The sequence below is a fragment of the Apus apus genome, chromosome 1 (genome assembly GCF_020740795.1).
Source record: "Apus apus isolate bApuApu2 chromosome 1, bApuApu2.pri.cur, whole genome shotgun sequence".
Classification (NCBI taxonomy): domain Eukaryota; kingdom Metazoa; phylum Chordata; class Aves; order Apodiformes; family Apodidae; genus Apus; species Apus apus.
In genome coordinates, this window is record NC_067282.1 from 199,844,802 (window position 1) to 199,856,966 (window position 12,165).

At 38.8% G+C, this 12,165-nt stretch overlaps 1 protein-coding gene across 2 annotated transcripts in view; it reads left to right on the top strand.

Annotated features, from left to right (window-relative positions):
• Positions 1 to 11,953, top strand: part of UPF2 (UPF2 regulator of nonsense mediated mRNA decay) — a 66,115-nt gene extending 54,162 nt beyond the window's left edge. For both annotated transcript variants that reach the window (XM_051623347.1, XM_051623356.1), the window contains 2 exons: positions 2,465 to 2,585; positions 10,631 to 11,953. In XM_051623347.1, coding sequence (XP_051479307.1) covers positions 2,465 to 2,585; positions 10,631 to 10,640 — 131 coding nt within the window. In that variant the 3' untranslated portion in view covers positions 10,641 to 11,953. The remainder of the gene's footprint in view (positions 1 to 2,464; positions 2,586 to 10,630) is intronic.
• The last annotated feature ends 212 nt before the right edge of the window (positions 11,954 to 12,165 follow it).

Consider the following 12,165-nt stretch of genomic DNA (forward strand, 5'->3'; position numbering starts at 1 on the left):
GTCTTGTCATATGATTTTGTTGGTATCTTTAAAATCAGTTTGTTTAACTTAGGGTTTTATTGTGAGCAACTGTGCTTATCCAAAAAGGGTCTCCAAGAGAAACCAGTCAGACAACTGATAGCAATTGCTAACTAATAATAGACAATTATTTTTTCTACTCATAAACTTTCTGGATGCTCTATATAAAGCATTAATGTAGGGGAAACAAATCGACACAGAAGAAATAGGGGTTTTTCATAATTTACATCAAATTTTAAAAATGGCTGTTGATTTTTTTTTTATTAACCAGGGTAATACGTATAGTTAAACCAATCTAAAAAGGACATTTTAATCAGATTTAATTAAACAAACCAAATTATATCCATTTCTGGGACTATTTTTTCTTTAGCTTTTGTGCAGTTGATTGTTACTTTTGAAGAGTTGGCTTCTCTGTAAGAAGTTGGCACATATACATTGAAAAAAAGAGTTGGTTTTAATTTCCGTTTCAAGCTGTGAAATTAGCAGCAGAGTAATAAGTCTCAATTTCTGGTAGAAGGTCTCAGTGTTGTCCTGATATTTGCACCTACATGTGTGTTTTTATCTACACAGAGTAGCTAACAGATGAAAATTTACCAGTGTACTTCAAAGTCATATCAAATGATTATTTAATACTTCAGCAATGTTTAGTAATATTACAAACATTTTTCATTTAAAAGAGGTATTAGGAACTGGGTGACTCTCTAATTCAGTATTTTTTGTGTAGATTATTTCTTTCTTCATTGAAATCAAAGATGGGGGTGACATGCTTAGCTAATGCATTGTGTCCCTTTGCCATTTCTTCCTTCTCAATTACTCCTCAGTTACTGACTTTTCACAAACCCAGGTATTTTCTTTCTCCTACAGTGTGGAAAACAGAAGAGTCAGGCATGCACGTGCTTGCTCGTTCATTGCTTGCTCCTAGCACCTGGCTGGCAATGTACCGTCATCTCCTTGTTTTCTTCTTGGTCTTGTCATTGCCAACAGAGATCTCTCCTGGCATACAGAATGGTTTTGAAGGATGTTACTTCATGATGTTTACAAAAACAGACTGTCATTGTGTTGAATGGCTTTCTTTGCTTTTTCCAGGCATTTATAGGAGAGTACGTACAGCATGAATACATGAATTTACACCAATATTGTGTATTAAATCATTGATAGTTTCTCCAAGACTGGGTGTCTGTTTCTCCTCTATCCCAGGAAGTTTTCAAGGCCAGGTTGGATGGCACCCTGAGCAACCTGATCTAGTGGGAAGTGTCCCTTCCCATGCAAGGGGATTGGAACTAGATGATCTTTAAGGTCCCTTCCAACTCAAATAATTCTGTGATTCTATGATAACTTACTGAAAGCTCTGTGTGCTTTTTGTAAATGGTGAGATGATCTCATTAGTCTCCAGTTTTGCCCTGTGCAAATCATTGTGAGAGTACTGTTTGTTTATAGCAGGTGATAGGTGTCTCCAATGAGACTAATGAAGATTAGAGAACCAGACAGAGCAGACTTTCAAAACATAATCTGGTTAACAGCTTATTCCAGTTCTCCCCTTCATTTATTCCATATGTATTTACTGAGCAATGCAGACTCTTGCACAGGTGGACTGTCAGAGTTCCTTTCCATTAGATGCACTAATATATGGGCAGGGGTTATGTGGAGGTTCCTCTGGTGCATTCCTAGTTCTGTTGGATATTTGATATCCATTAGCTTAGCCTGGTAAAGGGTCATTTTTACCATTAAATTAGATTTTAGAAATGACGTTTTACCAAATGCCAAAACACAAACTTATCTAGCTTGAACTGCTCAACTGGTGGATGTCCAGGGCTAAACTGGGCAGTGTAGGATTCTTTCTGCACCCACCTGTTTCTTCCCACTGATCATGAACTGAAAAACTCCATCCATGAGACAGCTGGTGTAATGTAGGTCAGTCGAGTCACCCTCTCCAGGTGCTTGTCTTCTCTATAAAAGGATCCTATTATGGTTAGCTTAGACTTAAATACCTGACTTCTCAATGTCTAATTGTACCGCAGGTTTCTTGCTGAGTCTTTAATTGGCAGCGACATTGTCCAGTGGTTACTATTTTGGGGTAGTTTCATGTTGTGGGTTCTCAGACTGCTGTGAAGCTTTGTCCCTGATCATTGATAAAGAAAGTGGTGGCTGGTATGTTTGGAAAGAAAGGTCACAGCCCTTTTCTTAAGCACCTGTGATGAAAACACTTGTAAGAACATCTGGAAATGCAAGTTTGTATTATGGGGTAGCTTGGATTGTTCAAAACTGTCTATGCAATTCAGTAACTTTTTTTTTTAATTAGCTATTGTGGAATATCTTTGAGTATTAACCCTAAAGTGTAAACAATGTGTCTTTTTTTACTACATGGCCGTGAAATACCCTTGGGTAAAATCCTCTTTATAAAGTTGGGTAGAAGGTGTATTCAACTTCCTTGTGTTTGAAATTACAGAAATGTTGCAGTCTTTGGCACAGCGTCCAGCCCCAGCAAACACCAACCGGGAACGGCGGCCTCGTTACCAGCATCCGAAGGGAGCACCTAATGCAGATCTAATCTTTAAAACTGGTGGGAGGTAGGACAATCTTCCTTTAAATGTGGTAATTCTGGTTCTAGGCAAGCAATTACTTCTGTAATTGAAATGGATAATGATCTGTGTAGCACGAGTGCATTGGTTAGCTCTTTCCAATCTAAACCATTCTGTTAAAATACTGAGCAGTGTTTTGTGCTTATAACCAAGGGTCTGTAAATACCTTCTCCACATTGGAAGCCAGAAGATTATTTTTCAGTTGTGAAATGGCTGGCAGAATCTGAGCCTCTTTATAGGGGAAAACAGACAAGTCTGCTTTCTCAGTGAGAGGGATTGCTCAGAAATATCTAGAGAAATTTCCATTGTGCATTTTCAGTTTGAAACTGTGGCCTATATATATATATTTATCTATTTATTTATTTATTTTGAAGCCCTGAATGAAAAGAAAATGTAAGAGTGGGGAGAGGGGAGGAGTATCTTTGATGGTATGCAAGAGCATCCTGAAAACACTGTTAATACGAGAAGAGCTGTTTCAGATTGCCTAATGGTAATTCTGCAGCTTTAATGCATCTCTCTGTCTCTCTTTTCACTCAATAAGCTTGAGAGTAAACCATTAAATTAACTCTGCAGCACAAACTTGAATAGGCAGGTGAAACAGACTGCTTTCATGTTTCATTCTTCTCTGCAAGTTAATTTTGGAGGTGGGTTGATGGGAGCAGCAAGTGGGAAGGCAGAGTTTACCTACTAATGAGTCTGGTTTTGTAGATTAGAAGTTAATCTAAGGTACTAATGTTCCAGTAATATTGTCAACTTGTTTCTGGTACATTTTTATGGGCAGTTTATAAGTTCCTGGTGCTCACCCGCTGCACTGAGACCCTTTACAGATACTACTTCTAGTAAAAATTCCCTTTTTTTTGAAAACAGGCTGCGTTTTAAAATAAATTTTAAAAAAAAGGTATTAACCAGATATAACTCACTAAAATGAACAGTTCTGTCCATTTAGCTTTTTTGTGTCACTGGCCTAATACTGTAATAGAAATATAAGCTATTCAATAACCCTGAGTTGCTGTAATCCAGGTGTGTCATAGATGGCTATGCAGCCTTCTCTTCTTTTGGTCCTCTCTCCCAAATGCTTTGCAATCTGTATGAAGAGCACACTGCAGTTATTTTTTAAACATACCAGCCAGAGCAGTGGATGTGATATTTGCAGGTTTTTTAAAAGCAGTTTCTTTTGAAAGCTTGTTATTTTCAATTTTTTTTAGGGAAAATATGATTTAGGATTTAACTGTAAACTAGGTCAGAGGTTGTCCAATGAACAGTTTAAGTAGTTTTTGCTTGTTCAAATAACTGTGCCATGCACTTTCAATTCTGGTGTAGTTTTGTATTATGTAATGTACTCTTTGTTCCCTTTAATCTGTAAGCTCTTTAGAGCAGAGACCAGGAAGTTTGTTTCAGCAGGCATATTTTATTTTTTGTGTGGTGCAGTGCTCAGGCTTGCAGTCATGCATCAGTTGAGACATCTTAGCCTGTAGTAAGGGAATGTTACTTTTCTTAACCCCCACGGAAAGATATTTGAGCAAAGATTTATTTATTGGAGGCTGTGGGTCCACCAGTGATTTACCTCTCCTAGTATAGGTTGTCTGTTGCCTACTATTTTAGAGCTTCTGATTTACACTATGTATTTAAGATTCTCTTCTGATTCAGAAGGCTGAACTGCAGTCTCTCTGCCCAGACTACCCTCAAGTTTTAGTTAAGAAGTTACCCCATGGACTCTGAGGACACTAGAGGATCTTCCTATTTGCTATCAGCAAATGGGAACTGAGCTATTAATTTTAGTATCTGTTTGAAGAAGTTTTCACTTTCTTATATGATGGAACCAATTTGTATATTACAGAAGTTATCACTCACATGAAGAGTGAGCTGTGTTGTGTTCTTTCTTCTTTGTATGTGGAGATGACCAAAGTATTTTGTTTTTTTCTTGCAATAGTAACTCAAATTTCTTGGAAATAATAATAGATATCATTTTCTTTAAGGTATGTAACTTTTTATTTTAAATTTCCTGAGGTTATAGATAATCTGAGCAAGTAAATCTCCTGCTTGGTTCCACTGTAATTCACAGTCTGACAGGTTCTGATAGCTGAGGTTGGGATGAGGACTGACTTGCATTTCAAGTAGTGTTCAGAGTATTCAGAGTAAAGAAATCAATTTATACCCAATCAATTGTACTGTGTTGCTAAACATCTGCTAAGCACCAAGTTTCAAGAATCTTTCAGAAAGCTAAGCCCAAATCTGCTGTCATAATGGATGATTCAGAAATTAATGAAGGCAGCACTAGGTTATCTTGCATGTTTTTGGCCTTGAACAACTGGATCTCACTTTGCAATTAGCCATGCTGTCCCAGCAGGATTTGGTCTAGGTGACCTCCAGAGGGCCCTTGGAACTTAAATTTTTCTGTGATTCTGTTTTGGTCTAGCAGGTTGCTAAACCAGAAAAACCCCAAAACACCCATAAATGTGTCACCTCCTTTTTCTGTGATAAACCCGCAGAAAGTGGAAGAATGATTTAGTGGCTGTGGCAATACAGGATGCATTTTGTTAAAAAACAAGAGAGAAATCTTTTGCAGTGTTTATTTTATTTGTTGTCTATTTATGTCTTTTCTGCAGTGAATTTTACAGGCTTTGGCATATATCTTCCTATTTAGTGTTTACAAAATGCTGGATCAAAAATTGGAGTTTATTCCTGTTTATTTGTAATCGCCTTCTTGTAGAGCCTCAGGTTTTAAGACCTGCTAATCCTGCAAGGAGGAGATTCTTTCTGGGACACAAAACATTTAAGGCTGCCTGGCCTTTTAAAGGCAACTTGCTGTGACTCCATTAAAAGCAGGATTCCTTGATTTGCATCAGCAGAACTGGGAAGGCAACAATTTTCACTCTTGCCTTCAGTTCTGTCACATTTGTGTATTAGAAGAGGAGTTTGGCTATCAAGCTGTTAGACTGATACCTTCAAAAAACAAAATTTACAAAAGTAATCGGGGTTTTTTGGTGATGAGATTATAATTAAAATACTGATTTATAGCTCTGGAGAACAGCCTCTCACTTCAAAAAGTGTTTTTCCTTTGTTTAAGGAGGATTGAGATCCATAATAGCTTGCTTATAAAGTGAAATGTAAATAACCACATTTCATTAAATCTATTAAAAAAAAATGGATTGCCAAGAAAGAAAAAAATAGAGTGAGAAATTTGACTATACAGAAGTCAGACTTACTGAAGATTAATTTTTTTACTTGTTAAACCTCTCTTTATTAAAAGCAGGAACCTCAAAACTCACTGCTGCTTTGGAAGTATGGTAAGGAAAGAGAACCTGTCTGTGTCAAGAGGCCTGTTGGGATGTAGACAAAGCTGACAAACTAGGTCATGTTCAAGTTAATTGGTAATTTCAGGGCTCCTGTGCATCTGGCTCTTACTTGTCTTTAACTCGAATAGAAAAAAAACAAAACATGAAGCATAAAGCTAATAACAGGATGCTAGGATTTTATTAGCTAAATATTACCAAAGAGTATTTCATTAATGCTGAAAAATCAGTATAGATAATAAGGAAAAATGTGAACTTGGCATGCTGTCCTGTTTCAGATACTGGACAAACACAGTTCATACCTCACCCCCTGTGTAGCTGATGTATTGGCTACTATTGCATTTTGAGGCTCTGAATTCACTTCTGACTGACACAGCAGAAGTCTCAGGCAGCCTAAATCCAGTTTCTGTGTTAGCCTCAGTCACACCTGATTGTCATAGGCTGTCACTGGCTCAGACTAGACACACTTTTGGGTGTTGGCCTGGCACTGTCATGAAGTGACAAATCTGTCCCTTGGTACATCACACTGCCTTTGGAATCTTAGGTTGTCATTTTCAATCATCTCTTGTATTCTTCAAAAAAAGAGAGGTCATCACTTCAGCAGTGATACTTTGTTCTTGCTTCAGAGATGTTTATGATTCAGTGGCTCCCATCTTCACGTTCTAGATATCATAAATACTAAAAAAATTCAGTGCTCTATTTAATTGTGTGCTGGGTCACTTCACCTTACGCTTTGCCATCTTTTCCACCAGTATTTTAGTCTTGACCTTTTCTCAGCTCTCTCTTGAACCTGTACTACATCCTTTTCCCTAGTGGATACACATGCTAGTGTAGCTTTCCATGAAAGCTATTCAAACTCAGCAGAGAAATTCCAGCCTCCCTTTTCACCTCTTTGATGGGAGGAAAGCCCAGGGTAGAAATGTGAAGGGGGAGGGGAGGTTCCAAACCCTGCAGCTTCTTTTTGTGTGCTGCACTGGAACTGAAGAAAAAACGAATAAGAAAAGCCAAGTCCTCAGGTTTTTGTTTTGGCAAGATGGTGCTTGTTGGGCTCTGCAAATGTAGGTGCCAGTCTAACCCATATAGCGAAGGTGAAGAGAGACCTGATCAAAATTGCAGTTTCAAGGGACAAGAAGACAAGGTTTATTGGCATACATATTTATAAAGACTCTTTGTTTAAAACAGAATGTTTGAACAACAACATGTGTTCTGAAATGCAGTTGTTCCTGGACAGCTAAATTGGTAACAGCTGTTTAAAGCCCAGTGCTACACTTTTTCAATACAAAATTACTAGTTAACGTTTTACAGAATGTAATTTCCAGTTTTGCTGTTGAGAACTTGGTCACAGCAGCAGTAGGAATGTGTTTAGAATGAGTCTAAACACCTTTGCATTTGCTGAAGTGTCTCTCCAGCCCGTATCAAGGTGCAGTGTGTCTGTAATCTGCTGCTGCAGCCACTAATGCTCAGCCTGGTATGTGAACACACACCTGCCCTGTGATGTTTTGTCCAGTTCCATAGGATCTAGGAGACAGGGAAGAAGCTGGTGAGGCACAACAGGTACTTGAGTTTAGGTTTCCCAGGACTGAAGCTAGTACTCTTAAGTATTTTTCTTCTCTTGCCAGTCCACAGGGACACATGTGTGCTGTTTATTATCACAGGGCAGTTCTGTGGGAGGAGAGCAGAAAGCAAAGATCAGGCTCCCTAAGTTATCTCTGTTGTCCATACAGGCAGCAGTTCAGAGCAGGAGTCTGAACTTCAGAGGCTGTTTTCCTCTTTAAGAACTGTCCTCTCCCCCTAAAGCTCGTGCATCTGAAAGCAAGAAAACATACTCAGCATAGTAAGGCACAGAGAGAAACTCACTGTCCATGAAAGAGTGTTATGCTTAAAACAGAGAAATACGTACTGGGTTTTCACTGTGTTTCTACTTCATGTTCCTGGGTTTGTTTAATGTGATTAGGGAAGAGGGAAAGAGAGAAGGGAGAGCACCAAAGTCCTGAAAAGCAAAGCAGTAAGTGGGGTTTGAGAGGAGGTGTTTGGAGAAGGAAGTGCCTGAAATTTATGAAGAAACACATTGCTCCAGAAATACGGAGCATTGTGGATTGATGGAGGACATGAAGAGATTAGGGGGAAGTATGACATTTAATTTCAAAGATATCACATGTTAAGAAATTATATGAAATTTTTGTGATCTTGTGATGTCAGTGATATGCAGAACTGACTTTATTTCATATAGTCTCCTGGGCATGTTTCAGTTCAAGCCATAAGGTTGTCTTGGTGGCTTAAATTCTCCCAACTTCACATGTGCAATTGATTTGTGATTATTACCCTATGCTGTGCTATATTGTTTCTGTACCTTTTTATCGGTTCTGGTTTTCTGCTCCAGCCCTGAGTAGGTAAAAGTGTATCCCCGTGTTTCTCTGTCACATGGAAAATGCAGGCAGGATTAATACTTAGCAGTGGTGTGGAGAAGCTCTCTGTAAGATTTTTATACAAATCAGTGTGTTGGTAGCAAGGAAGGCAGGTGGAGGAGTAGTTTGCAAAAAACTGATTCATTTTACACATAGGGTTCAAGATGTCTTTAATTGCACCTACATACAAAGTTTGACCTTGCCAAATACAGGTTAGGATCATTTGAAGAGAAACGCTGTGGGAAATCATAGAATGGTTGAGGTTGGAAGGAACCTTAAAGATCATCAAGTTCCAACCTCCCTGCCATGAACAGGGATGCCTCCCACCAGACCAGGCTGCACAAGCCTCATCCAAACTGGCCTTAAACACCTCCAGGGAGGGGACTTCCACAACCTCCCTGCGCAACCTCCTCCAGTGCCTTCCTACCCTCATGGTGAAGAATTTCTTCCTGATGTCTAACCTAAATCTCCCCTCTTTCAGTTTAAAACCATCACCCCTTGTCATATCACTATCCTCTCTGGTGAAGAGTCATTACCCAGCTTTCCTATAGCCCCTTCAGGTTCTGGAAGGTGCTATAATGTCTCTCTGAAGCCTTCTCTTCTCCAGGCTGAACAGCCCCAACTCTCTCAGCCTGTCTTCATAGCAGAGGTGCTCCAGCCCTTTGATCATCTTTGTGGCCTTTCTGTGGACCCTCTCCAACAGGTTTATGTCTTCCTGTGCTGAGGGCTCCAGAGCTGTAGGCAGTACTCCAGGTGCAGCCTCACCAGAGCAGAGTAGAGGGGCAGAATCACTGTTTTGAGATGGCTGTTTTGGAAAAAAACTGCTACTCAGATTTTTACCTGCAGCATCCTTCCCTAATCCATTGAAACATTGCTCACTGTGCCTTATCTTCTGCCAATGTGCCATGGCAGCTGCTGTTTTGAAGGAGAGTCATTTTTATGCAGGTAGATACATGCAGCCTTCCTTCATCCCTCCCCATCATCAGTAGAATTATTATTTTAAATGGAGGAGGAGAAATAAAAGCACAGTTCTGCAGTTCATCAGTGTTTGGAGTTTCTTCTCAATTGTGACATTCTGCAAGTGAAATCTCATTCTACTAAATATATTATGTTCCTTATTTTTGCAACCACATAGACAATGTTCCTGTTATTGAGTATGGCACAAAGAACAGGAATATTACTAAAAGATGGTTAAAAGCACATAATGGAAGCAACACTGCAGTAGGGTCTAGTGATGTGTCAGCCCAGAACTTCCTGACAGAAATCTACAGGGTGTTTAAATAAAATACACAAACACTGGATACCAAATGAAAGCAAGATGTAAGAATACAGAACCCGTATGAAAGCTTTAGCTGTTAGAACAAACACTGAAGTTAACTCTGTCCAGTTTCACATAGTTGTAACATTTTCTTTCTTGCAAGGTTTTCAATTAAAAAAAAAAAAAGTTTAGATTAAATTTTTGCTCAACAAATGCTTGAGGTTTTTGCACTAGTGTAAAGAAGCATGAATTGTTTTGTTTACATGGTAAAGGACTTGGGTGTGAAGCCCTGGGGCTTTTGTGTATTTGTAAATGTCTAATTTTTGCTCTGCTTTGCACTACTGAATTGTGATTTGCAATCTAGAAATCAACTGCAAACCAGCCCAGATTCATTAACCAATGGCTGTGCTGAAGTTAGTGATGCTAGATAAACTTCACTGCTAGATTACTCTGGTCTTCTTGTTTCATATGCCTGCAAATTGGTGTAATTTTTCAATGCATATTTATGTTCTTAATAGAATTAAATGTGAATTTTTCTGGGTAGGGACACACTTTCATGAGCAAGGGATGATTGAACATTTTAATACAACTATTATTGTCTCTCTAAAAACATTCTAAACAATTATATGCCTCCAGAAAGCCCTGTCTGACGTTCCTGCAGTACTTCTAAGCATTAAGAAACTGCACAAAAAAATATTAAAAAAATACATAGCTTTTTATCTTTTAAAAATATAAACTATTTTAAAGAACATACTTCACAAATTCACCAGTCAGCTGTGCACTTGAATAGTGGAACGTCTCGTCTGAGAGAATGAGGCAGCTATTTCTGAACAATTTCAGATTCATCTGCTGAGATGGTGTAGGGGACTTTTTGGATAGAGGTTATCTACTTTCTTTTGTCTTTTATGATCTTTTTAAAAATTTGTGCAGGTACTAGAAACATGGAACTTCAATACCTGGATGTTAAAGGAAGTATCAAAATCACGAGCAGTTGATTCCCGTGGTTGCTAAACCACAAGAGTATTGGATATCTCACATTAAACTATGTGTGTTTTTTTTTCCCCTTTCTTTTCCTAGGAGACGTTGATCCAGCAGCAAGTGTCATTTCATTAGGTCCTGTATCTCTGATGTTGTGGATAGTGGAGTCCTCCAGCGATTAAATGAGAGCAGTGGACACATCTCAGCACGTCAGTCTAGAGCGTTCAGAATCGAAACCTGGGACAGGCTGGGGCCGTGGGGCAGAACCAACAGCCTCCCCTCTTCCCCCCCAACCCCACACAGAACAAGTGGAAGCTTCCAGTCATGGCCTACCAAAAAAAAAATATATATATATAAAAAAAAATTAAAAAAAAAAAAAGCTTTTTGTTATGGGAACCACATTGAGGGTTAATTTTCTTATAAGAGCAGAAGTAAATGAATGAGGTGGTTAACTTGAGCAGTGAGCAGCTTGGTGAAAACAGAGATCAACCTGGAATTAGGATGGATTACACTGGAACAGAAAAGGTCTTTGACAGCTCAGTATGTGGGAGAACAAAGTTCTAAATTTGATGCAAGTTACGTTATCTCTGAACGGAGCACACTGTGGTGGAAAGATATTCTTTGGGGACTGCAGATCTGCAGTAGAAAAATGTAGAGCAAATGGTGAAATCCAGAAGAAAACCCTGACAAGTAGCATAACTTCTTATCAAACACTCCTCAGCAAGAAAGTTATTGGTTAAGGAATAGCCTTTTGCTGCCAGATGAGCAAGAAAGAGGGGGTGGGGAGTGGGGAGGGATGAAAAACTTGAGAGCCAAGGAGGTAAAATGTCTGTTAAGGTTCAAAATAGAAGTTGAAGTTGATTAACACAGGGTGTTGACTCGTACTGCTTGGAACAGCCTGACACCAGCCTAAGGACAGGGATATAGTTGAGCCCATTGTATGTATCATTGAAAACCAAAATGTGCCAGTCAGCATAACAGGAGGATGTCAAGGAGTGGATCCAAATATTTTGATCTTCATGGGTTGATAAGCCTCTGTGTCTATTGAAACAAAAAAGAAGTTTTAAAAAAAAAAAAAAAAAAAAAAAAGAAAAAGTCTGGAAACAAGGTAGAATTTTTATTTTTTTTCTAAGTAGAAATGAGATTTCTTGGTCTGTTTCTGACAATCTGTTATTTATTAGCATAGGGTTTTGTTTGCTTTCAGGTAGAGGTAGATAATTGAGTTAAGGAGCTCATCTGTATGTTACGACTAATTCTTTTTTTCTAGCTCTTTTAAAATCCTTTTTACCACTGTTTTTGGTTTCTGCATGTAGGAAGAGACTTGTAAAATGGTAACATTTCATACAGAAATGCCGCCCGATCTTCACCAGCTTCAGAAATCTGACCTTTGCCAATGCTGCAATAAAGTGTTGTAATTTAGAATTGGTGTCTGTCTCTTTACGTTGACTTTGTTCTTCTGCAAGGATGTGTTGAAGAGTTCGTGGTGTGTCACGGGGCTTGGATGGTGCTTCGTACAAGCAGGGTAAAAATAGATGGTATTTTACCAAAGCAGGAGGGTTCCTGCCCCAAGAAGCACTTAGTAAATGGGAGATTTATCTTGCTGTTTAGCATGAGTTGTGCAACAGAGATAGATC